The sequence below is a fragment of the Branchiostoma floridae genome, chromosome 10, assembly GCF_000003815.2.
Source record: "Branchiostoma floridae strain S238N-H82 chromosome 10, Bfl_VNyyK, whole genome shotgun sequence".
In the NCBI taxonomy this organism is placed as follows: domain Eukaryota; kingdom Metazoa; phylum Chordata; class Leptocardii; order Amphioxiformes; family Branchiostomatidae; genus Branchiostoma; species Branchiostoma floridae.
Genome location: NC_049988.1, coordinates 4,230,035 through 4,256,831, shown reverse-complemented (window position 1 = coordinate 4,256,831; position 26,797 = coordinate 4,230,035). Strand labels below are relative to the sequence as shown.

Here is a 26,797-nt window from a genome sequence, read left to right as displayed (position 1 = left end):
TTTTGCTTTGCGGAATTTGACATAAAGGAAGGGTAGAGCACTAAAAAAATAAACGGACAGAGAAAAATCTAGTGTATACACTTTTGTCACCTTTCGACTTTTTGAACGGCCTTGTATTGGGCAAGTCGGTCTTTTCTTAAAAAGAGAAAAGACGTCAGAAAAAAATCAAACATCTTTGGAAAAAAAATATAGAGAAAAACGATTAATGGAAAGATAAAATCTATGTAATAAACTTAGTAAAAAAAGCCTGATTTATGAAAAATGCACAGTGTAGTGTTTAAACATTCTACATTTTAATTTTTAGAGACTTAGGTAAAAATGAATGTCACCTTTCTTTTGGAGCAAAATCTGTGTACTAGGAATATTACGTTAAGCATGGTAAAGAGTCCTGTAAACAGATAGGGTGCATTATTCTTGATAAACATCGTGCATTAGAGATATCATTGACCATACATGGAACTTAATGTAGACAATAAAAAAAGTTCTTGCAAATGATATACTAAATGTTCAACTTTTCTACATCCAGTGATAAGCCTTCATAAACATTTTCAACACGCTACCGATGTACTTGGAATTCGGAAAATGGATATTCCAACGGAGACAATACGCGTGATATTGGGACAACTAAACAGGTCTACCGCAAAAGTAAAGTTCAGGACAGCAGACCCAAAATATTTCTGAAGCTAGTATTTCTGAAGCTAGTATTATATTCCTGTATATTAGTTAACCCTCAATATTCTTTTCAAAACTTAACTTATTAATTAAAAAGTTTTTCTAAAGCCAATTAGAAATTAGTCCGGCTATTCAGTGACTATTATGTAGAGTCAAAACGATTCGCGAGTTTTTTTTAAGGCTGGAAATCCTACTTTGACTTAAGCTCACACGTCGTGTAGTCATCAAAAATTCGGATTCTCGTTGCCATGACAACATCCAGGTGTTTTTCCCACCTCCCGGATGCGGAGAAAGTTCTCTCCCCACATCTATCCTACCGATCACACCCTGCGGTCAGGTCCTTTGTTCTCACACAACAAGCTACTTCCCTGAGTGGCGCATTCACTTCTATATCCTCCATCGATTTAAACACTTCAAGTCCGACGATATACGTGAATCAGCACGAGCGAAGCCTAAGTAGATTTCTCTCCATTCATAAATGTTAATAAGATTAATTAAAGAGTAAACATCCTCGAGAATTTACGTCTAAAGTAAGACCGCATCCTGTAAAAAGTGCCTTTCTCTCCCACGTTGGTGTAAAATCGATATGGTAAGGTATAAAAGTTGTGTGAAACTTTTCGCCTCACCAAATCCCCGACTTTTGGAAGTGGGGATTGTAGAGAATTTTTTGGAGAAAAATTGTTTCATCGAGTTCTTCTTGGTGATTCTTCGGCGGCAGTCGAGCCTAGAGCCGAAGAGAGTGACCATGGGGCCGCTCGTGTCCTTGTTTCTTCTCTCCGTTCTCTTTTCAGCTGAAGTTTCTGCACAAAACAGGTCGGTTGAAACCCCAATGGCACTTTTATTTCGTAACAGAGACATAGATATACTTAGAGAAACCCTCTTTAATAGAAAAACCAATGTCCTTCCATGGAAGTTAAATATTTTTAGTTCGTTCGGTGATCTTGTCGAAGGTTATGAATTTTTTAAGCCATTTGTTCTGTGGCAAGAAAACTAGCGAAAATAAATGTGGATTTCTTATTAAGAAAGCTCCTCGCGTTGCAAGGAATAGCAAACGGCAAAGATGTTGAGCAAAATAATTTTTAAGGGAGTCTTCAGCATATTGTGCGGTAAGATTCGTCACAGAACTCTATTCTAAACACGAACAAAAATGCACTTAAACTACCAAACTACCTGAAAGTTATGATATTTATAGCTTTGTTTGAAATTCTAGCAACTTCTGTGAGAAAGAGGTGCTTGTGGAGAAGGAGGTTGAGAAGGAGGTGGAAGCGACCGTATGGAAGGAGTTGCGGTACCAGGACTGCGCCACCCAGCGGCCAAATGACGTACTGCTGGGCAAGGAGACATCCACCGTGGACGGCCAGGTGTACTGTCACTTCAACAGGTGGGTGCTGCCTGCAATTTGCACTAATTCCCCTACGAGGCGTAATTGACACGTCATGACGTTGATTTTGGTGCGTCTGGTTTCAGCTGGTGGTAATAGATCATTTTCATCACGTTACTGCAATTTCTTGATAGCTTGAAGAATATTTTGAAGAAGTGTGTAACTCTGATTGAATAAGGGTTGTGTATGTGTTCCTGGTTTTTCTTTCATTTTCAAACTTCAGAGTAGACCAAACGTGTAGTCTCTTGTTAACAGGTGGTTGTTGCCTGCGTTTTGTATTAATTCCGCTAGGCTGCGCAATTGACACGTGGCGACGTTGAGCGCTAACGTTATATGTTCTCTGGGTTTTCACTTCCAAACAAACTTCAGAGTAGCAACATGTCTACAATCTCTTGTTAACAGGTGGCTGCCTTCTGCGCTTTGTATTAATTCCGCTAGGCTAAGTCATTGACACGTGACGACTTTGAACGTAGCCATATGTGCACCCGGTTTCTCATCTGTACTTACCTTCAAGCAAACTTCAGAGTAGACCTAACGTGTAGTCTCTTTCCGGTTGATTCCTTTGTTAGCTTTACAGTTTTACGTCAACATGATCGCACGTTGCAAGTACGTAATGCACACAAGTATCCTTCAAGCCTGTTTTGAGTAATTATTGTGACCGTCAGTTAGTTGATCATGAGTTCTCTCCTCAAGTTGATAACGTCACTATATCGTCATCAGCAGTGCTAGAACCTTTTCCCTCTTAACGTCCAAGTTTTTACAATGACATTTACACGTAAAACCTATCTACAGCTGTTAAGAGGTACTCTTTGACCCTCTTGTCCTAGAAAGAGGTAGTCTTTTCGTCAATGTCAACGTCAAAAGACCCTAAGGAGAATAACATAAAAGGGGTTTCCCTCTTGCTTTCCAGCCTCGCACAACAACAGTTATATGTTAACCACATCGTGATTGTATTGAAGTACTCTTTTGCCTGGAAAAGTGCTTTCGCGACGTACATTTTCTGTCAATGCTAACGTCACCCACAACTTCAGCTAAAATGTTGTTCCCCTTGCTTTCCGATCTTACACAATGACATGTACACGTCAAACCAATCAAAGGCTCTACTGAAGTGCTCTCAGTACATTTTACACATTGAAAACGCCCTGTACCGAGTCAGAGTTTATACTAATAGGCTTACCATAAGTACCGCATTCACACCCTCTTCACTCTATCGATGTATCGATTTTAAATCCCTCCCTTTTGTGATTGGTACGGTCCGTAAGAGTGTCTATCCCGGACGTGGTGTTTTAATGCTGTAACAAGACGTTTGCAGACGTCTTAAATCGTTGTTTTCTTGAGTGTTTCCTAATAAGATCAACTGTTAATTGGCTTTTTAGGTTAATCATTTCAGACGAGAGCGTACGTTGCGCATATCTAGTAAAAATCGCCCTTCCGCGTAACATAGTTTCCATCTGTGTCTGTGAAATCGCCCTTCGGCGTAACAAACCAGCTTCTGTATCTTTAAAGCCGGTATAAACGCCCTTCAGCATAACAAACCAACTTCTATATATGTCTGTACAGCTGGTATAACTGTCCTTCGACGTAACACACCAGCTTCTATACCCGTATCTGTATCTGTATAGCCGGCATAACCACTCTGCAATCTCTAAATCAGTAACATTTCTTTCCATAATACTATGATTAGCTTTAAGTTAAGAAATCTTGCTTTTAGATTTGTCATCTTCTTCTTACGTCCTCCATATACTCTCAGGTATGAGTGTGTATATAGCTTTACTTATTAGAATTTGCGCAAGGTGAAATTCGTATTGGTGAAAGAAACCGACCCCAAAGCGCATGCAAGGGTCCGCCTTATCTGTATCTGTATCTGTATCAATATAGCCGGTATAACCGCCGTTCGGCGTAACACACCAGCTTTGCAGGCACGCGGCGCGGCAGCAGCTGGTTATATTACACCGAACGACTCGATGTAATATCTGCCTTAGTCTCAGTGCACGTGCTTGATATTAATGTTTCACGTTAACGTTTCTGAGGAGGCCATTTGGCCAATCGGTAAGAAAGTGCAGTACCAGAAAGATGTAATAAACATGGTCTTGCAAAAAATAACAGGCGTAAAACACTTCACCTGGTCCTTGCGTTTGGTTGGAGATTGGATGGCTGCAAGTCAGTCAGATTGTTGCATTTCTCCGTTTTTGTTATGCAATTTAACAGTTTTGTTGTGCAACTACATTTTGGGCAATTGTACGTTTTTGTCATCGTTTGCTATAACTACCTCAAAATTACGTTTTGCACTTTTTACGCTTTGGTTGTGCACTTCTACGTTTTGTACTCTTCCTTTTTTGTTGTGCACTTTTACGCTTTAACCAAGGCGAACTGTTGTTTTGAATCTGCTTATTCTGTTATACTGGGTGAGCGCGTTCCACATCTTGGGCCATGTTCATAACGACTGATTTGTTTCCAGGTCCACCGTTGAAACGGTTGTCCAGTTGGTGACCATCACCGAACCGGACACCATCACTGTCTGCTGCGACGGCTACACGGGAGATACCTGTGAAATAGGTGAGAAACTCATCGATCAGGCTTTGGCGCTTCGGACATTTTCCGCACACAATAGGCATTCGTTAATTTCTTTGGGCTTAACAGAATTTTGTCCCTTACCGTGTATTTCAAACATGCTTGAGTGGCGACATTACCAGGCATAAGTTACTATGAAAACCAAGATAAGTGAAGGGTTTGTACCATCGAAACAGAGGTTCGTCTCCGCTTGGTTTTTGAAGCGTATTTAGGCCTTCTGTCGGGATTTCTATATTATCTCGTTTTCTTCATGTTTGCCTGTCAGACGAGAGAAAATAGAAAACGCATAAAAACACGTCAAACTCTAGCCGGAGACGAAACTCTTGCGTAAAGAGGGTATGCGTTGCTTTTGATTCACTGTTGAGTTGTAGCTAAGTATTCTAAGTATTCTAGTTATTAAGTATTTTCTTCAGCCCCCAAGCGGATATTGAGAAACAACATTCACAACTTTTTACCATTCACATGGAGCAGTAAAATGCAATTCCATCCCTAACGTTAACGTGAAACATAACTGGTTATCCGGTTTGTCAAACAGAGTTTTGGTCCATGAACAGATTTGGTTGCATTTCGTACTCTAATACGTTCTTAGATTTAAGTTAATATTTACGAAGTCCGCAACTTACGCTGTGAATTCGACCGCATAGAAAGGTCTTTATTACGTTACGGATTCTGTTATGCCGTTACCTGTTGTTCAGATTAATACCGCACAATTTCTCCCCCAGCCATCTGCAGCCAGGGGTGTGGTAACGGTGGTTCGTGTGTTGGACCGAACACGTGTGACTGTACGGGGACCGGGTATACAGGAGACACCTGCGATACACGTGAGTTTTACTTCTCTTGTGTACTGTATTTGCGCTGGTTTCGTTACTTTCTTTTATAGCTTCATTCTGACAAATTTGATATATTCTTTTGCAAGCCGCTTTTAATGGAAACTTTTAAGAGAAAAGAATGAAGGAATAAGATTCTGGTTTTAAAAACGCGCATTGATTAGTCAAATGCATAAAAGTAAGTAAGAGAAAATAAAAGAAACGATAACAAATAACACAGACTTCGTTTTTGTACAGTTGGAGCACACTGATAATTCGTTTGCGCTTTATTTAACAATAATTTTGTACAAGTTAAAAAGAAAACAGAAGGAGCAAAAGAAAAAATGACTCAAAGAATGTGCAAATGAATAGATGAATGAATGAATGAATGAATGAATGAAAAAATAGCGAGTGAGAAAAAAGAAAAGAAAAAGGACATCAGAAGGCAGACAGAGACGTGTCATCAGTCAAAATTGTCTACCAAGTACCCTACCATTAGAGGGGTAACAAATCAATTATTGGTTCAATTTACAACACATAAACCCTTATCTTTCAGCGGTGTGCAGTTCTGCCTGTCTGAATGGTGGCACGTGTGAGAAGCCGAACGTGTGCACCTGTCCTGCAGGGTGGAGTGGCAACAGCTGTCAGACAGGTGAGGAATTTACAGACACCTGACTGCAACAATATGAAACAAAAGCTCTTGGAACTTACATTGTACACATGTATGGCACTGCTTTTGAGTAAAGGTGATATCTTTTATTAGCTGGTCAGAGAATATTTTTTCAGGCAGAAATTTGGATCCAGCTAGTTTTTTTGGGGGCCTTAATTGATAGGTGTTTTTGTTCTATTTTGTCAAGGTTTGTTTTTGTCCAAAAGGTTAGCTGTTGGACAAAAAGACAGCCCCACAAAAAATTCCTAAAATGACACCTAACGTTAATCAAAAAGTGAGCAGCAGACACAACTTTTAGATCAGCTCAGTCAGTCACCAAATATCGTAATTTTCCACTCAACATCTGCTTGGAGATTAGGAAATTCAGTATGGTTGCATCAGCTTGTGTGTGGAATATTGAAATGAAACGGTTTTCCCCCAGCTGTGTGCAGCGCCCCCTGTAAGAACGGAGGAGACTGCGTAGCTCCTGACACATGCTCGTGTCCCCTGGGATGGTCCAGTCCGGACTGTTCCACTGGTAAGTATCATTCAGTTGATATGTGGTCACCCCTCCAGATTAATTGGACTAGCCTGAGGTCAGAGGTTATTGTAGAAAGTGAAAGAATCAGATGTGTTGTTGATCAGAGCATTAGGAGTTGAACTCCTGAGCAAGGAGGTAAGATATTGAATTCTTAAAGAGTAAGATTTCCTGTCTGCTTTTGGTGACCAAGGATTGAGTTCAAGATACCTCAGCAAGTTAAGTTTATCGTACCAAGAAGCTTTCATAAATGCTCATATTTTTTATTGTATATTATTAATTGTACTGAATAAGTTTATTTCATCTATATATAAACACATTTTTTATCTGTCCCATTTCATTTTAACAGCAATTAGCCCTCGGGACTGTTATCAATAAGTAAGTTTTTGGCAACACATCAGGGGTGGAGCCTGCTTTACTGAACATTTGCTACTGAAAGTCCCTTACTCATCTTAAATCTATGATTATGATTTAGTTACGGTTGATGAATATGATCATGAACATATATATTATATGATCTTGAGTATACAAAAGATAATAAGGCATGATCTCATAGTATTCACCAAAGATGCATTTTTGATTTGTGGAACAAATTATCTGTTTCTCCAGCTGACTTTGACTGCAGTGGAGAGTGTCTCCATGGAGGCCGGTGTATCGGACAGAACCTGTGCAAGTGTCTCGAGGGGTACGAGGGAGCCAACTGTGAAAATGGTCTGTAAACTAAACAGTTTGGCTTTTATTGTTGTTGTTGTTTTTGTCTAGTTACATCTGCCAATTTGTTAGTCCTTGGTCTCTTTGAATTTTTTTGATGTATTCATTGTTATAAATAGTAAGATGAATGTCATAATACCCCCCTCACATTAGGCGCGATTCGATCGGACGATGAGTCTGCGAGCTTTAAATTACGAGGAGGCATGACCCTGATGGGAAGGCGGGAACGCTGCCATTTCTTCGTCGGCATCAGGGTCATGCCTCCTCGTAAATCAGAGCTCGCAGACTTATCGTCCGATTGAATCGCGCCTAATGTGAGGGGGGTATAAGGCTGTAGATGAGTAGCCCATGATCAAATTTTCAACTCTTTCTATCAGAAATGGAAAGGCCAACCTGCTTGCTGCAGTACTCAGTCACTCAGCCAGATGGGGCTTTTTAAAAATTCTCTTTCATTGGAAAGGGAAATCACAATAATACTTCAGTTGATATATGTTTATGTATCTCCAAGTTGCTCTGTGTTTCCAGGCAGTATCTTTCATCAAGTACCTGTAAACATATACAGGGATCGAAATACTTTTTTTTTTGCAAGTGGAAAATTGCAAGTGGACAAAAATTTTACGTGCAATTTGAAAAATTTACATGCAAAATACAACTAGGTGGCGATGGCGACGATTATCGCTAGCTTGAATCAGGGAATTTTGTAAAATCTAGTAAAGCTACTGGAGAAAGTTACTGGCAAAAACATGAAATTCCTCAGTATTTGATTGCAAGTTCAGAATAATTTTACATACAAATCTCAAAAATTTTGTGCAAATTGCAAGTTAAGTATGCGTATTTCGAACCCTGATATAGGTCAAACCATTGACAGCCTAGTTTTGAACTCAATGATGTAAAGGAAAGCTACTTTTCAGGATTCAATTAGAAAACAGCTTAAACTAATTTTTGCCACTCTACAGCCATCTGTGCTTCCCCCTGTGAGAACGGAGGACAGTGTGTCGCTCCTAACAAGTGTCTGTGTCCGGAGGAGTATGATGGAGACACATGTGAGATCAGTGAGTCCGAATGGCTTTCTTTTATTGTTTTATTGGTTCATTCGTTTGTTTGTTAATCTGTTTGTTCGTTCATTCATTTTCGTTGTTTTGTTAAATTAAATGTCTTTGATTCTTTCTTGCTTTTCTTTCTGTGTTTATGATCTCTTCTTTTTTCTACTTTCATTCTTGTGCATTCTTAAAATTTCTATTTCCATTAAATCTTTCTTTCATGGTTTCTTGAAATTCTTCTTTGATTCTTCTTTTTAATTCAATTAGAATCTGCATTGATATGTTTAGTTACAAACTTTTTTTACTATCATTGCTTTATTTCTTCAGTTAATTTGGATTCTATGAGTTCTATGTTTCCTTTTTTGTACCCTCCTCCTCCTTCATCCTAAAAAAGGGTAAAGCAGTTAAGTGGCCAAATGTCACATGATGCTTTCTTTTTTGTTCCTACCTGAAGTAAAACCCTAATACTCTCCCCTGGGTACATAGGTCTGATCAGCGCTGTATCCACCACCCCCACCCCCCTCCTGGGCTCCCTGGGGTCCACCCTACAGGAGGGGACGTGTTCGTTTTGGGGTGACACCCACTACCGCACGTTTGACGGACACCACTTCTACTTTCATGGGAACTGCTCCTACAACCTGGCTTACGAGTGTGGAGGCCTGTTCTATATCCAGGTATGAAATAATCATTTAGGACAAGAAAGGCTGTAGAGAAGGCAAGATTTGTGAAAACAGTTTTTGCTAGGAGGATATTAGATAACAAGAATGTTTCGTTTTTTTGTGGCAGAAAGTTGATACAGGAAAAAAGACAGGAAAACATAGAAAAATTAATAGATCGGTAAAACGTCACCCATTACCCCTTCAATCCTACATGCATATTAATCTGTCCTTCACATGTCTGTATTTTTATAAAAATTGTCTAATACCATTTAAAGTATTATAGATGTTATATATTGACAAACTTGACAAACTAAGATGACATAATTCAAGTTGAATATTTAGTCATGGATAAATTAAGATTTTTAAATAATCCGGGTAATTAATTTTATATAAATGAAATGTAATATTCAACATTCACTGAAGATAAAGAGTTCAAAGTTGAGTTTTTGTGTATTACCATACATCATCATAAATTTTGTATCAGATTCTGTTACATTGCCTTTATATTTGACTTTACTGTAACAGTTATTTGTTGCATACTGTAAATGCATTCAAGTTCGCGGGGATTTAATTTCGCGTTAGCGGGAAAAGGGACTTTTTGCGGTGGATTTAAGTTCGCGGTAACACCATAGACTGCAGTCTAATACCATAATAGAAAAATGTTCGCGGTGGTTTTAATTTCGCGGTAAAGTGGTCACTGCGAAAACCGCGAACATTAATCCACCGCGAACATTTCTGCATTTACAGTACTCACTAATTCCATCGAGCTCACATTTCTTGCATCATGACCTTTAACCCCAGATCCTGAACAAGTTTGAGTGCAATGCGGATGAATCTGACTGTGACATCGCCGTGCGGATCATCTCGGGTCCAGCGGAGATCACGATCACCCCCGGACACCACACGTACTACCAGGACCAGGAACAGGCGCTACCCGCCATCATCAACGCCGCCATCACTGCCGAGAGGATCGGAGCTTACACCATCCTCAACTTCCTGGATGGTAAGTTTTGTTTTATTGCATCTGCAAAATGGGGGTATTGTTTTACAGTTACTGTTCACCTTTATTCGGTGGTCAACCTATATCCGTTGTTTTTTAAAACAGGGTATTCAGGGATATTATGTCGAAGGACAGTTGCATTAAAATTGTGATATTTTCAAAACATTGCAGTTTGAAACCACTGTTGACTTGACATCCCTAAATACATCTTGTTTTTAAAAACAACGAATATAGGTTACCCCACGGATAAAGGTGAACCAGCGTTACATTGTATTAATGACTGCTGTTTAAAAGAAACAGAGATGTGTGTCCATAAAATAACTGTGAGAATGCATTAGATGGATTGTTTTGCTATCATATGTCATTATAAGACAGGCGCAGATGCTTGGATAATAGGCCCCCTAGCGGCATGTTATGGCATTGCAGCAGAACTTACGGTATTGATATCCCAAGTTCTAGACATTCCTCTTGGACAGGAGGGTTAGATTTGTAGGTTCTGGCCCCCTAGCATTTTTTGGGGGGTATTACAGGGGCCAATTTTGTTTTAGAGGTCTTTTTAAGACAAAGAATGACTCAAGAAGGGATCATCGTCATTGTTACTGTAATTCCTGATTTTTTCAATGTACTGTTATGTTCACGGTTTTCACTGTGAAGACTATAACGTGAACTTATCATTACTGATAACAAATAAATCACAGCCTTTTTTAATCAAATTAATGCGCACTTGTCACGACAGTGAACATTAAGTTCCGAGAACAAGTTAAATTTTCTCAGACCGTGAAAATTTGGTACCGTGAAGACAAAGTGAATTACAGTACTTTGTGAAATTATAGCTTACTATAATACAATCATGTAATGACTTTAATACATGATATGCTTGTTATAATCTGTGAAAGGTTAGGCATTGTTCTTGGTTTGTTTGTTTGTCTTGGTGTGTGTGGAAGTTTGTTCCTGCTGGCCCGGATCCAAGTTTGTTCCACGACTGGCTTGTACAGTAACCGTGTACTTTTTGTTTGTTTGTTTGCAACATTGCTATGATAGTACCATGTGGTGGCTAATTTTTGTTTCTTTGTTGTAAGCATTGTTTGATATGTTTGTTTGTTTGTTTTCTATAGGAGTGAAGGTGCTGTATGACGGAGATGAGTCCATTACCGTGGTAATACCCAGCAGTCAGCGGGGCAGCATGTGCGGTCTGTGCGGGAACTTCGATGGGGATCACAGCAACGACTTCCACAGCATCTCAGGAAAGGTATGCAGTTCTGACACTGCCTCCAGTGGTCTTTTGCTGGAGAATTATATTTCTCATATTTCTGGCCATCACTTCGATGTCATAAATTATGCAGTAATTGTTGTTGAAGGAACAATAACAGTAACATAAGATTTGAAAACAAACTTCAAACTTAAAGTGATTGACACAAAGTTTAACCACATGAATCATTTTGACAATGAAATTGACAACTCAAAATGTGTTTTATTATGAAAGCTTAAACATTGCCCTGTACTGTGAAGGTTACATTGAGTTTTGATATTTTCTTGACATCATATGTAGGAATTTGATTCATATAATGTATCATGTCATCACATTTCAATGCCTAAAAATTTGAGGAATAAGTGGTTGCATCAGTACAAATTTGACATACTAAGTCGACAATATGACAAACTATTTTGATTTGAATATTGATTTTCATTACTATCTCTTTTGAAAGTCATTTGACAGTGCCACAGAGTTTGGGAACAACATGCACGTGAATGATGGCCGCAAGTGCACCCCCGCCCCGATCAACCCTCCCCACCCCTGCGCGCACCTCGCGGCGGACGAAATCACCGCCATCGAAAACCGCTGCAAGATCCTGTACTCCGAGGCCTTCTCCGCGTGCCACGGCACCGTGGGGCCGAAGGAGTTTTATGACAGTTGTGTGGTGGACGTGTGCGAGTGTCGGTTGGGGAGTATTAACGACTGCAGCTGCGATGCCCTGACTCAGTACTCCCGCATGTGTGCTCAGAAGGGGGTGGAACTACAGTGGAGGAACGAAAATCTGTGTCGTAAGTCTTGGCATTTTTCTCATAAATACTATAATTATTGACTTCTACATCTTCTACATTTTTTTTGCTGGCATTAAGGTTTTCGACAGAAATGCCAGTCTGTGTGGATACTATCCAAAGTTTAAATTTTGTAACGTTGTTGAATTTTAAGGTGGAAAGTTGTCAAAATATCAGACTTAAGTTGCTTGGAAGTTAAGGTAAAGTTGGGAAAGTTTAAGAGTTTTTTATTCCCTTTTTTTTTGAAGAAAGATACTAATTAAGAGGTTCTGAAACAAGTTTGTTCAACTTGTCATCCCTTCAAATATTAGCATTACATTATGAAATTTAAAAAATGTTAAATTATTTTCAACTAGCACTATTATGTACAATGTATAAACCACAGGTGGACAGCCACTCCTACAGTTTGGCATGTAACCACAAACTTTATGGATGAATTAACAAGCCTATTTTCTTTCTGACCTGACAATGGTTTGGGAGTCATCCTGCTAGCTTTCTTCATTAGGGAAATTCTGATTGGAGCTACTTCTTAAAGCAATTTTCTGTATAAGGCAGTGTCTATTAGGGACAATTAGAATTATGTTTTGAACTCCTCATTGTCCCATCCCACAGCTAAGACCTGCAGCAATGGCCAGGTGTACACAGAGTGTGGAACATCCTGCCCAAAGACATGTGAGAACGCTGACTTTGACCTTGAGTGTACCGAGGCCTGTGTAGATGGATGCCACTGTCCTAAGGGTGAGTACTATCAGGGCTCGAAATAATGGGGTTTTGTGCACCCATGTGCACCCAAAAGTGGAGCTGTGCACCTAATTCTTTTCCATGGGTGCACAGGTGCATCCAGATATTTTCATAGGCTTATGTATGTATGTAAAGATGTCATGTAATGAACACCATACTCTTGACATCCATCTGTTATAAAGATAATACAATGTCTGTCATACATTTTTTGTAGTACTTGTTTAAGAATTTGAAGTTGGAATTTTTGTTCATCAATATTTTCAATGCTCCAAGGTAGGTTTGCAATTAGGTTATTATGATATTCTACTCAATTTATGTGGTGCACCCAAAAAATATTTGGTGCACCCAAATTTCTAGGTTGGGTGCACCAGTGCACCTAATCCCAAAAATGAATTTCGAGCCCTGACTATACATTGATGAATGTTAGACATCCAAGTAATAAGATATGCCAAATAACAGCTACTGAAGCAACTGGATATGATTTCAAAAGCTGTCAGACGTTTCAAATAGCATCCACTATCTTTTGCATTGACACTGAGGAGATCTTGTTGAACAGCTGGTTTTTATATCCAAACTATTAATCAATATTGGAGGGAGGTAAAGACAAACTTTAGATATTCCAATGGAAACAAAAGTAAGATTGAGTCAAGATAGCATCAATCAGACACAACACCAAGCTTTGGCCGGACTCAGAGTTTAATGGGAGAAACACCAATGGAAAGCTCTGATTGGCCCGAGACAAAATTAATGCAAATGAGTCAATTACCTCCTAATATTTGAGTACAGCAGCCAATTTTGAACCGCTGATACTTTCCTTATTCTTTCTTTGCACTGATATTTTTGTTTTCCGCCATCAGGAACCCTGTGGGACGGTGATAGCTGTGTTCCCCGTGAACAGTGCCCCTGTATGCTGAGAGGACAGCAGTACCCACCGGGGGCCGTCACACAGAATGGCTGCAATGACTGGTAAGAGATGAAAATATGTTGCATCTTTTGACAGACAAGCAATACTGTAACAACGAGCCCAAAAGCTGCTACAGCCCTCGGTAAAGCTGTTAAAACAACATTGCTTTTGAATATCCCGCAAACATTTTGACAATTCAAAAACAAGGTAGTTTTGTTTGGCTATCCTATTGGAATTTGTCATTCACGAAACCAAAATTAAAACTTGATAAAAGTCTAAAATCAACATTTCTGACCACCATTATGAAACATCCACTCAACACCAATTGCTGTATAAGGGCAGTATGTAGTACACATCTCCTTTTTCTAACCCTTTGGCCACGCAGCCATAAAAGCAGTACAGCAAGGGGCTAGTCCTCTGGTACTTGTACTTGTACAATGCCTATCTGTATAATCACTATATATTAGTGCCTGATGCATTTCAGTTTTACATTGCTTAACTGTGTTTGTTGAATCACTTCGGCTGTAATAAAGAGAGATATCATGATGATAAAGATACAAGTCATAGAGAATTCCTAATCACCGACCATATTTTTTGAGGACCGTAACAGAAATACAGCATTTTTTTCGTAGGCCTAATCATCATCACAAATATCTTCCCTACATCACAGCAAATGTGAGCGTGGTAAATGGACCTGTACCACCAACATCTGCCCATCCACGTGCTCCGTCATTGGTGAGTCCCACTACACGACGTTTGACGGCCGCCAGTTCCAGTTCACCGCAAACTGCGAGTACGTCCTGGCTCAGAAACGTCCCGGGACGGCCACGCCGTTTATCGTGTGGGTGGAGAACTCCAACTGTGCACTAGAAGACGAGGGTGTGTGCGCTCACAGTCTGTCTGTGCAGATTGGAGACGGGGCCATCTACAGGTACAGTGTATAAAGATATCATACTGTCTTAAGACTTCTTAATGAGTACTGGGAAAATTTAATACCATGTTGCCAAAATGTCTTTGCAGCTTTTGTGTAAGCTTGTGACAAAGAATACATTGTACAAACAAAAAACAAACAAACAAACTCATTTTCACAATGAGTAAAGTGAGGAAAGCCGTGTTAAGTGCCTTTTCCAAGGGCACAGCTTCAACAGACATAGGATTCAAACCCAGGACCTCTAGAATCTGGCCAAACACCCTACCATAAGAAAACTGCAATTATCTTCACAAAGCTATTCAGACTTATTAGCTATCAACACAAACAAAAATGTATCTTGGATAGCTTTGACACAGTTATCATTTTACAGGTATTCCACATACATTAAAAGCACAGATGCCAGCATTTTTAAAAGTGCTTGTGATGAAAATGGGGAGATATTCTGCATTTGCTGGCAATTTTTAGCACTTTACTTTCTCTCTATTACCACCCTCATTTTATGATTTTTCTTATCTCCAATCCAAATACAGGATGAAGAACCTGGACAGGATCAACTACAATGACACCGACATCAGCCTTCCGTACCATGGCGATGGGGTATCTGTACGCCGTCTGTCGTCCATTCTGTCCAAGTTTGAGACCAACATCGGGCTGGAGATTGTCTGGGACGGAGGCTACAGGATCTATGTCAAACTCTTGCCTCAACATGCCGGGGAGGTGAGCTGGTTTTAACTTTGTCTACAACACAGTAATTGAATCAAAAACTTACAGTTGAAATCTTTCACACCCCATATGGTGTATCTGACTTGAAAAGTTACAGTTGAAATCTTTTACACCCCATATGGTGTATAGGGCATCCTCCATCTGTTTTCATAGCCCTTGTGCAGAGGCCTAGTCCACTGGTAGCACTGTTTGGGGCTTTCATAGGTTTGACTTTTTCCATAAGTACTGAATGCTAAGCAGAGGAGGCGGTTCTGTTTGTGCCGTATGTAAAGTTTTTGGTATGAATCGGACAGAGATTGAAGCCATTAATCTACTCACTGAGACTTTGCAGCTGGAATTAGCTGATTTACTTGATATTTTCCTAGACATTTTCACAAACATTAAACATGTACATTGTGCAAAGATAGAGAAAGCAAAAAGTTTACAAAGTCTTACAAGCCCTGTCCTTGGTGCTGAAAATGCTGAACTTGTTCTATTTGAATTTTGTGTATACGGGACCTGGTAATAGTTTGTTTATGATGCAAACTAATAACAAATATAGGATGTTTTTCTGGGGAAATACATTAGGTCCATGTGTTCAATTTGTTTTTGGATATATTAGAATTTCCTGAATATTCAGTCTTGAATGAAATGTTTATCAAATGTAACATCTAACCGGGACTGTTCTGGACAAACGTAATGTCACAAGGAAATCTTTAGGCGATATTTGCAAAACAATTGAATGTCTGTAATTACTACATGTACATCTTGAACCAAAATACCTAGTATTTTGTTTGAAACTGATTGAACATCACATTGACTTCAGGTGTACGGTCTGTGTGGCACCTACAACTACAACCAACAAGATGACTTTGAGACGCCCAATGATGACACGGTGGTGAACACAGCCACGTTCGTCAACTCCTGGAAAACCAACAGTGACTGTGCCGATGTTCCAACAGGTCAGCTTTCAAGATTTCATAATTTCCCATTATTCCATAGAAATACATACAGTACAGTCAAACCTGTATTAGCAGCCACCTTTGCATACCGGCTACCTGGCCATAGTGGCCACTTTTTGTCGGTCCCTTGGATTCGTAATGATTAAGAAATAGGCTTAGCGGCCACCTGTCCAACGCGGCAACGGCCACACAATTTCTGGTCCCGTTGATACAGAAACACTGCCTATTGCAACCATACTGCAACCTTATGTCACCCTGCTCCGAGTTTGAAATATTATTGTAGTTTGCAAGGATTTGGAGTTCATGACAGGGTCATTTTGGCGGTAGCAGAAGGTATGCATGCCTTGAGCATTAAAGTGCAAGTCTTTGTTGGTGAATTTACCAATCAAGCCGGCTTGATTTCATAGTGGCAAGGGAATTTAAGAGGCATTCACACTGTTTTAAGTTTGTAGTTGAGGCAATACAGTTACTGGTACATTGTAGTAGAATAGAGCACATCTTCCTGTGATGCTGAGTTTACACTGACTCCACAAACCCCTGGAAATATTTCACGACTTACAGTATTGTCTCAGCTAGATTGTTATGTTATTATAGCGCTAGTTCACCTGTATCCGCGGGGTAACCTATATCTGTTGTATTTGAAAACAGGGTATTTAGGGATATCAAGTTGACGGACGGTGGTTTCAAACTGCAATATTTTGAAACAAATGCAATTTGAAACAATCATCCGTCGACTTAATATCCATAAATACCCTGTTTGTAGATACAACGAATATAGGTTACCCCGCGGATAAAGGTGAACTAGCGTTATAAGCTGGGGTAGGGGTGGATAAGATATCCACAAAATTCGTCCAAGCATTTTACACCTTAATGACCAACAAAAACAATCTTCTCACTTAAGTTGTCCAACCCGTTTTTCTATGAAAATGTTGAACAATTCATTTCACACTGCATACAAAGAAGAAGTCATACCCTGCAGATAGTTTAAGTAGAAATAGATGTCTTTTCACTTTTAACCTATCCATGCATTTTATTTTCATTCTTTGTTAAAGTACATGTATGCAAACTGTCTAAATCTGCAATAAGCCTTCGGGTATGATCTTGTATCAAAGTTATTACGTTCTGTTTGGACTCCAAACCATGGTCATGCAAGCATAGGCAGACCATGCAAAACATATCTACATCAAATTTGTGATGATTCTGGCTGCTCGGCTGAAGAGCTGACCAAGGCTATGGAGGATAGGGAAGGATGGAGGGAGAGAGTCATGGCCATCCGTGCAACCAGCACGCCTGGATGATGATGATGATGATAATTGCTATTACTATAAAATTGTCTATTGCATATTGTGCATTTAGCATCCAGCTACATGTAGTTCAGTAGCCCTGGCTGTATCTCTTATAATACAAACATCTAAATCAAATCAAATCAATTCCTCTACCTCTCCCCAGGAGTGACCATGGATGCCTGCACCATCCACCCCACCTACAAGTCCTACGCCAAGTCCGTGTGTGAACAGCTGAAGGCTGACCCCTTCCTGACCTGTAGTGAGTTTGTCAGCCCGCGACCTTTCATCTCACAGTGCGAGAGTGACCTCTGCATGTGTCTGGCCAGAGGTAAGGTCTCTCTCAAGGTCAAAACTTTGTCGGGTAAAGCAAAGAGGACTTCTTTATCCTTCATGTTTTGTAGATTATCTTAAATATCAATAAAAGTCCAAATGCATTTGATTGCCATTGTCATTTGACAACTCAAAAAGTTACTTAACATACAGTTGTTTACATTTGTTAAAAATTGATTTTTAGTACACGATCCATGTCTCGAAAAGTAGTACATTTTTTGTGAAACGTATGTGCACTTTTAGTAAACAGTCAAACTTGTATTAGCTGCCACCTCTGCATAGTGGCCACCTGGCCATTGTGGTCCCTTTTTGTCTGTCCCTTTTTGTCGGATTTTTTGTATTGACCTAAGCATTAACAAATAGTCTATAGCAACCACCTTGCTTGTAGTCAATTGATGAGAATTTTCTCTATATAGTGGCCACCTGTCTAAAGTGGCCGCATTTGTCCAGTGCCTTGAGTGGCTGCTATAGACAAGTTTTACTGTATTATGCAGCTTTCACAAATGTTGTAGCTCAACACTTTTTAAATGTCCCACTCATGTTATTGATTGGTGTTGCTAAATCTGTCATTTACATCAGTTTCATGCCATGAAATTTTGATTTTTGGATGGATGGAGCAAATTATTTTTTTTGTCCCAACAAGCAATTTTACTTCGTGGGACAGAAGGATGGGCTCTGGAGACACACCTGCATCTATGGAACAAAAAAACAACATTACTCACAAACTTTCCTTTACATGAAATTCTAAATTTGTAGGTGAACAAATTCAACTAGTCATTAAGCACAAGATTTTGTGAACCTGAGTCTATCTCTCTCCAACCCCAGATGCAGACCCAGACAGTTGTAAGTGTACCATCTTCTCTGCCTATGCACGAGAGTGTGCTCTGGAGGGAAGGGTGATCGAATGGAGGGCCAACAACACTTGTCGTAAGTACATGTAATATCTTCACTATGATTTCATTATTAATAACGTTGTATAGAGAACTGAAATGAGACTGTCTGTGTTTGTGTTGAGTATTTTTACAGTTATGTGAAATTTACAATCATTGCATTTTTACATAGGGGATGGAGATAAAGTTCCATATTTTTATAGTAACCATGCTCAGATATTGCGGATCCTATGTCAAAAGGTGTAAATTTTTCTCGATAGGAAGTCCAAACCACAGAACCCAGAAACCCGCATAGTAGCTGATATCTATAATAAAAGTTGTTCAGTTGTTCCCAGTCATGGTCATTGTTGTTACTGTTGTTGTTTACAGCCATGGAGTGTGATAACGGCCAGGTGTGGCAGGAGTGTGGACCCACCTGTGTGATTGTTGTTATTGTTGTTGTTGTTTACAGCCATGGAGTGTGATAATGGCCAGGTGTGGCAGGAGTGCGGCCCCACATGTTCCCAGACCTGTCGACAGATTAGTGACCAGGAACAGTGTACTGAGGAATGTGCTGAGGGATGCAACTGTCCCAAGGTAATTGATAAGTACATGTACATTTGTATGATAGACTGATGCTCACTGTCAATCACAATTAGCAGTTCAACCAATGACGGCATGGTCATTAGGGGTTTGACCAATGAGAAAATGACAGTGCATTTTCCTTAAATATTTGCATTTTTATGTCTTTATTTTGTACTTTTACAACTTGACAAAGGCGGGGCATTGGGATCGGTCTATTTTGTCCGGATATGGCAGGACTTTTCCTTTTTAGTATATCCAGAGGGGTGGCAGTTGAGAAACCTTGAAAGAATAATTTCTCACAATGTTAAAAACAATCTGAATGTATTTCCAATTTATTCTTGGAATTTGGTGATCCATTTTAGCTGACATGGAGTTTGCAATCGGCAATCCTTATAACAGTACTGGAAATTCCAGGAAATTCATCTGCTTTAATGGTAGGAGGTTGCTACTGTAGTTTTGTAGTATCATGTATGTGCACATGTGTCATAAATTGTCATTGGTGACGTCCCTAAAAACCATTAGAAACAACATGGTGACTGCATACATGTGAAGATTCACAGTACTTAAGGGAGAAGAATGTACTTTTGTTTGTTTCTTAAAAACTTTTTTCCTGATTTGTAGGGTGAGTCGTGGGATGAAGAGGCTGGTCGCTGTGTGCCTGTGGAGGAGTGCCCATGTTACTACAGAGGGAATGTGTACAAGGCAGGGGAAACCAGAAGGAACAAGTGTGAAATATGGTCAGTTCAGCTCGTAACATTTCACAGTACATCCTCAAAATAGTTGAAAGCATCTTACAAATTACAATAATCTGGATCAAATCAAACTAAGTACAACATTTAAAAAAAAGTTTTTAATCTATCTTGTGGTTAACCATCCTGCCTCTGTAACTAGAAGCAGTGAGTTTGGTTCCAGATGTGTCACTAAAAACTTGACATGCATGCTACTGTAAAGGATTGCAGTCCTTGCTGTGATGATATGAGTTTAACTTATTAAATGTCTTGTCTTTTACAGCACCTGCAAGAATGGTATCTTTAGTTGTGCAGAGGACAAACAGTGTGATGGTAAGAGACAATTGTATTTAGATAGTTACTGGGGGATGTACAATTTTTCACACAACGTGATGTACATGTGTCATCGTAGTACATACATTTGGTGTTTCCATCCTTTGACTATTTCCCTTGATGTTAGTGAAATTTCAACACCAGAAAACAACTGTAACTTAAGGCTTTAAATATCTAATCAGAATACTGCAAAGCTCTGAATCTCTTTGCATTTGGTTTGTATCTATTTTTTGCAGAGAAGTCCCTGTGTACTGGTGGCAAGGTGTGGTCGTCCTGTGTGGAATGTGAGAGGTCCTGTCTGAACATGCATGTGGAATGCAAGCCGTCCAGTTGCAAGGAAGGCTGTGCCTGTCCAAATGTAAGCATTTGAGCTGCTGCAATATTCCTTTTTCTGTGCTGTTCTTTTTAGGTTTAAGGTTTGATAGTCAGTTAGATTTTCTGAATATTTTGACATGCAGACCTTTCCATTTATCTTTCTACTACACTGTACAACTGAAATAGCCACTGTTACAGAAGATGGGGAATAAGATCTTTGTAGTAAATTTAGTTGAGCAATCTTAAAAGCCGCATTCTAAAGATTCTGATACAGGAGAAAGGAGCATCATTTTTGCATTTCAATGAAATTTGACAGAAGAATCTATTTTTGGACATAGACGACTTGCAATGCATTTCATTGGTCATTGGTCTTGAGTGACATATAACGGTTAACCAATCAAAATGCACAATTGCAGGGAACAGTGACAGAGGATGGGAAATGTGTACCTGAGGACCAGTGTCCATGTTACCATGAGGGGAGGAGCTACAAGACTGGACAGACCATCAAAAAGGACTGCAACAGATGGTATTAGTCATTTCTGTAACTTAATGATTATAATTATATTACATTATATAAAAACTTTATATGATTTCATGTGTTATAGAATATATCTTTTGCTTTTAGAAGGGCTATGAATGTGAATTTTGAAGGTATACATAGGCTTATTATAAATTTAGTACAATGAGACATATGAAAATCTTTTAAATGTATCATTATGCAATATTTGTCCTAACACATTTTTGAAGATTTATTGCCATTTTCAATCTGGTTACATTAAAGGGAGTGCACAGCCCTCCTCCACCTTAAAAAAAAAAAAAAAAAAAATCACGTGCAGGCCAGGCAGACTGGTCGTCTAAGCAACCTTGTCTGCCTACCATTGATCTTCGGATACGAAGAAACAGCCATCATCACATTATGGTCAAAAAATTTTTTGGTGGAAACGGCCCAAAACTGATACAATTGGGGATGTCATCAATATAATCAAACCAACATATATTTAATGTGCAACTTTTGTTCCTTCCGATCCCAGCCGCTGTCTTGGAAGCACTTGGCAATGTACCAACAAGAAGTGCCCAGGTACTATGATACATTTTGTAGTTTGATTTGCTTTCAAGAAATAACACATTGTGTTTTCATTTAACTTTATATACACATTCAAATTCAAGGTCATAACTTACATGTAAGTCACAGTATCTTCTCTACTACATTTTATAAGTAATCTATTTCAGAAGTCAACTGAACTTATAACCGTACTTCAAAATGTGCACTGAATAATTATAATTTTTGATATTCTTTTCAGCCATCTGCTCAGCATATGGAGACCCTCACTATGAGACATTTGACAAGAGGCACTTTGAGTTCCATGGTATACTACTATTTTAACCTATTAGACTACAGGCATCTTTACATGCATTATATAGATATACTTGAAACTCGAAATATAATTGAACACTAGGTAGATTTGTCCTGTTTTATTTTTCAATGTTCTTTGATTTTGTGTTATGTGCCTTTCCTAAGGTCAAGGCCTGTAAGAGATTTGAAAACAAAACCTCTAGACCCTGAGACAACCACTGCAAAGTGATTGTACCATGTAGTACTAGTAGGTGCATAGTTTCGTACATGAAAGATACTCAATCGTATTTGAACAGGGGTCTAGCCAGCGTCCGTTTTTCCGTCAATTGACGGAAATTTGCTGCGTCTGACGGAAAAATTTTAAAACCAATCCGTCAACCTTGACGGACAAAAATCCTTGATGGAAGCTACAGGCGGCTTGGGGACGCCGTCCACGGCCGTAAAAGCCACACACTGTTTGTTTTGCTATTGTTATGATTGTTGACAATGTGTGTCGGCGCCCTTTCGCATACGATAATCTCATTAAAACCCGTTTTTCAAGGTCTCAGTTCAGTCCTTCTAATTAATTTTCGCGGTTTTCGCGACGATTGTAATTGGCTGACGGAAAAAAATTTCGAGCTGGCTAAAGCCCTGTATTTGAAGCTTCATTTTTTTCTACTTCTACTTCACCACAGGATCTTGTAGCTACATCCTCACCGAAGACTTCTGTAGCGACCAGGTTGGAACATTCAAGGTCAGCGTAGAGAACGTCCCCTGCGGGACGGGTGGGGTCACCTGCACCAAGTCCGTCAAGGTCACCCTTTACGACACGGTCATCCACCTGATCCGGGGCTCCGATCCCGCCATCTCGCGTAATCCCTACGCTAAACCCAACGACCCACCAGCAAAGTACAGGATCCAAAAGGCTGGGCTGTTCCTCATTGTGAAGACCCCATATGGTAAGATAATGTTGAAATATCATATTTTATGTCACAACTGGGCCATGATAACGTGCAATACAGGTGTTCCGGACCGGGTGATATTTTCAGTTATCACACAGGTTTCCCAATTGTAGTAAGAATCATTCAAATGCACTATGCATATGCACCAAGTGGGCTCCAATTGAAAATTCGAATACAAGACTTAGATGTTGGAATAACAGTTGTAACAATTTTTTGTTTCACATTTTCTCAATTTTGGTGCATTTTGCATTGAAATCTGTATTTTCTCGATCATCGGGTGATCAAAACCTCAATCGGGCTTGTACCTTGGGTAATACAAAATGCATCGGGTTATATTCTATGCATACATGTGTATAACAAACTAGAGTTCGGCGACCTCATACCTCCATGAAATATTCAGTGTTTTTGTCGATTTTATGTTTGTTGATGATGACTTGTATGTAATGGTATTCGTGTTATTTCTACTAGTTGTGTGGACAGTTATCACATGGGCACCATGGTAACATGCAACAGGTGTGGGGAATCTTTATGATGTTTACATTATCACGTTATTATAGTACTGGCAACTTGCAAGGTAGAGAGTATGTTTCAGAATTCATAACAAATAACTGCGACACATCAGGATACAAACACATCTTCAACACAAGCAATAAGACACAAAATGTCCATCAACCAATACCCACATATAGGTTACGGGGACAAGTTTATGCCAGATATATAATAATTCAAGTACATACCAACACAACATCAGCGTAACGCCACGTGGAGCACGAAACATCTATCAGCACAAACGAAGTATAGCACACCAGGTCCCCAAAGGCACAAGTGGATAAATACAAAGTTAATTATCATATTCAAATATGAGTATGAAACCAATCCACCCAGCCGTTCTTGAGTCGAGGCTATCGTTTCCCCCAAACAGTTGTTGTCAACTGATAAAAAAAAAACATATGTTCATGGCTATCACTGGCGAAACAAATCACTTCACCATCTGCTTGGAGATAAGGTGATTAACAAAGAGGGAAACTACGATGACTGTTCCAATATATCGGAGATATAGGGGTGATTTCTTATATTATTACATCGATTATATCGACAGATACGAGGCCCAAAATCTAATCACTTCCAGCTATCATCACACCCCACCAACACATCAAGTATGAAACCAATCCACCCAGCCGTTCTTGAGTCGAGGCTATCGTTTCCCCCAAACAGTTGTTGTCAACTGATAAAAAAAAAACATATGTTCATGGCTATCACTGACGAAAGAAATCACGTCACCACCTGCTTGGAGATAAGGTGATTAACAAAGAGGGAAACCACGATGCCTGTTCCAATATATCTCAAATATAGGGGTGATATTATTACATCGATTATAACGACAGATACGGCTCCCAAAATCTCATCGATTCAAGCCTTCATCACACCCCACCAACACAACAAGTATGAAACCAATCCATCCAGCCGTTCTTGAGTAATCATCTACACAGACAGAGACACATAACAGAAAATATAACCTCCATTCCATGACATTTCATGGAGGTAAATATAACAGTTCTCTATGTGTGCTATGGTTTTCTTTAGGAATCTGACAAAGGGTCCTGTCCTTGGTGCTGAAAGTGTAATGATTCTTACCAGTGATGAGAAATATTTCATTCCTCTTCTTATCCACTGAAACAGTTCTAAATCTGAATAAGATTCGCATATTTCAAAAGGGATTTACTTTTGATAATTTTGTAGGGATGAGCCTGATGTGGGATGTGGGAACTAGAGTCTACATCAAGCTGGAACCTAAGTACATGGGGAAGGTGTGCGGTCTGTGTGGGAACTATGACGGGAACGCCATGAACGACTTCCTCACACGTCAGGGGGAACTGGAGCAAAGGGCAAAGGTAATAATGACGATTCTGATTTGATACAAACTAAAGGATGGGAATAATTACAAATGGAGCACATTTAATGAATGATAGCCCCCCCCCAAGAATGCAGTATGTTGTAGATTTTTGTCAATTAAAAATGTCCAATGTTATCTACTAATGGTATGTTAAAAAAATTTTATAGTCTGCTGTTTTGGCTCTCCAGTCAGAATTTTTATGAAAAAAACATCTACATGCATCTAAACCTTATTGCATAGGGCTACCCTGTATTACATATGAAAAGGACATAAAACTCAAGTTACTCGACATAGACATCCACAACTTAAGTACACTTTTCAATATGGTGAAAATTATGAAAATGCCTTTTTTAGGTTTAAATCCTTGAAATAATATTTAAAAAAAAACATGGATGTCAATCTTTCTATTATTGACCAAACTATCAGGGTTTATGACAAAATATTTCACACGTCACCTTCCCCAGAACTTTGCGGACAGCTGGCGTGTGTTCATGACATGTCCAGCAGCTGTGGACGAGCTGGAGCATCCGTGTGACCACCGGCCGGAGAGGCTGCAGTGGGCAAACCATGCCTGCAGTGTGGTCAAGAGCAGCATGTTCCAACCCTGCCACACTGTGGTAAGTTTTTGTCATGATGGACAATTACTACTAAAGAGAATTTCACCCTTCTGTTGTTGGAGGGAAAGCTACCAACCAATCACGTCTCTTGCAGCCAAGAAGCAATGCCATTGGCTGGTAGCTTTCCCTACAACAACAGGTGGGGATTATCTGATTGGTTAATGGTTAGACAGTGCTTAAGACCCCAAAAAGGACAGATTGTTGAATGTGGAAAAATGTTTTGTTATTAACGATCATAATCATAAGTAAAGTGTGCTATGAATAAGTACTTCTTCATGAAAATCTGATCTTTTTTAGTCTGTTATTAAGCATATCCACTCTACAGCTTGCAATATTGACAATAACACATGGAACTTTTTGACAATATCCAATACTTCCGTGTAAAAATAGTTTTACAAAGTGCCTTACTATATTAAGAAAAAGCTTGACACAGAATAGAAAAGTGGAACTGTCTACTAGGCAAAATGGAGAATTCCTCGAAAGTATGATTCTAAGAAAAGGGTTTTCTTTAATCTACCTATTTTTTTTGTTTCAGGCTGATCCTGAGCCTTTTTTTGAGAAGTGTGTGTTTGATGCCTGTGGCTGTGACAGAGGAGGTGACTGTGAGTGTTTCTGTACGGCGGTCGCTGCGTACGCACGGGAGTGTAACGAGAAGGGGGTCGCCATTCGCTGGAGACAAAATGGCAGATGTGGTGAATATACCTTACATTTTATTAGGAACTTTGCGCAAGACCTACTATCTCCTTATCTTCTTGTTATCGGCAAGCACAGTAGGGGCATCTTCTCTGGATAGTTTTAAAGAACACTTGCAGCTAGATGTGCAAAAAGTTAGTTTGACGTTCAGCGTAATATAACCAGCTGCTGTCGCACCGCGTGCCTGCGAAGCTGGTGTGTTACGCCGAAGGCTGTTTTACCGGCTATATAAATACAGATTCAGATTCTTACTATAGACATTTCAAAGTAAAATTTTAGAATGAGGTCAAAATGATAACACTAAACTGGGACGAAAAATTGAATCTGACAAAATTCTACCTGTACCAATGTGCAAACATTTGTATCATACTCTGTTTTTATGTCAATTTTACAAGCCAATCACCAACCAATCAAATTCCAATGGCCTTAGAAATTGCTATGATGACAGAAGTTAGTTGTCAAAGTCACAAACTGTTAAGAGAAGAAAATAGCTGCGAAGACAACCTTTGCATTGCTCTCACTATTTTTTCTATCATAGTTTGTTA

The 26,797-nt window shown here is 39.4% G+C and overlaps 1 protein-coding gene and 1 long non-coding RNA gene across 2 annotated transcripts in view; both read left to right on the top strand.

The window, feature by feature from the left end:
• The first annotated feature begins 4,522 nt into the window (after positions 1-4,522).
• LOC118423861 lies at positions 4,523-6,069 on the top strand. Its single transcript, XR_004832127.1, has 3 exons — positions 4,523-4,609; positions 5,347-5,445; positions 5,987-6,069. It is a non-coding gene; the product is annotated as an uncharacterized LOC118423861 (long non-coding RNA).
• Positions 6,070-6,154: 85 nt separating this feature from the next.
• Positions 6,155-26,797, top strand: part of LOC118424280 (SCO-spondin-like) — a 33,990-nt gene continuing 13,347 nt past the window's right edge. The window contains exons 1-26 of the mRNA XM_035832824.1: positions 6,155-6,176; positions 6,522-6,617; positions 7,227-7,328; positions 8,285-8,380; positions 8,855-9,042; positions 9,829-10,030; positions 11,143-11,276; positions 11,734-12,070; positions 12,680-12,805; positions 13,666-13,774; positions 14,383-14,643; positions 15,174-15,360; positions 16,172-16,307; positions 17,757-17,921; positions 18,749-18,850; positions 19,265-19,389; positions 19,999-20,114; positions 20,389-20,438; positions 20,675-20,796; positions 21,170-21,279; positions 21,785-21,831; positions 22,055-22,120; positions 22,782-23,045; positions 24,789-24,940; positions 25,407-25,559; positions 26,095-26,251. Coding sequence (XP_035688717.1) covers positions 6,155-6,176; positions 6,522-6,617; positions 7,227-7,328; positions 8,285-8,380; positions 8,855-9,042; positions 9,829-10,030; positions 11,143-11,276; positions 11,734-12,070; positions 12,680-12,805; positions 13,666-13,774; positions 14,383-14,643; positions 15,174-15,360; positions 16,172-16,307; positions 17,757-17,921; positions 18,749-18,850; positions 19,265-19,389; positions 19,999-20,114; positions 20,389-20,438; positions 20,675-20,796; positions 21,170-21,279; positions 21,785-21,831; positions 22,055-22,120; positions 22,782-23,045; positions 24,789-24,940; positions 25,407-25,559; positions 26,095-26,251 — 3,625 coding nt within the window. The remainder of the gene's footprint in view (positions 6,177-6,521; positions 6,618-7,226; positions 7,329-8,284; positions 8,381-8,854; positions 9,043-9,828; positions 10,031-11,142; positions 11,277-11,733; positions 12,071-12,679; positions 12,806-13,665; positions 13,775-14,382; positions 14,644-15,173; positions 15,361-16,171; positions 16,308-17,756; positions 17,922-18,748; positions 18,851-19,264; positions 19,390-19,998; positions 20,115-20,388; positions 20,439-20,674; positions 20,797-21,169; positions 21,280-21,784; positions 21,832-22,054; positions 22,121-22,781; positions 23,046-24,788; positions 24,941-25,406; positions 25,560-26,094; positions 26,252-26,797) is intronic.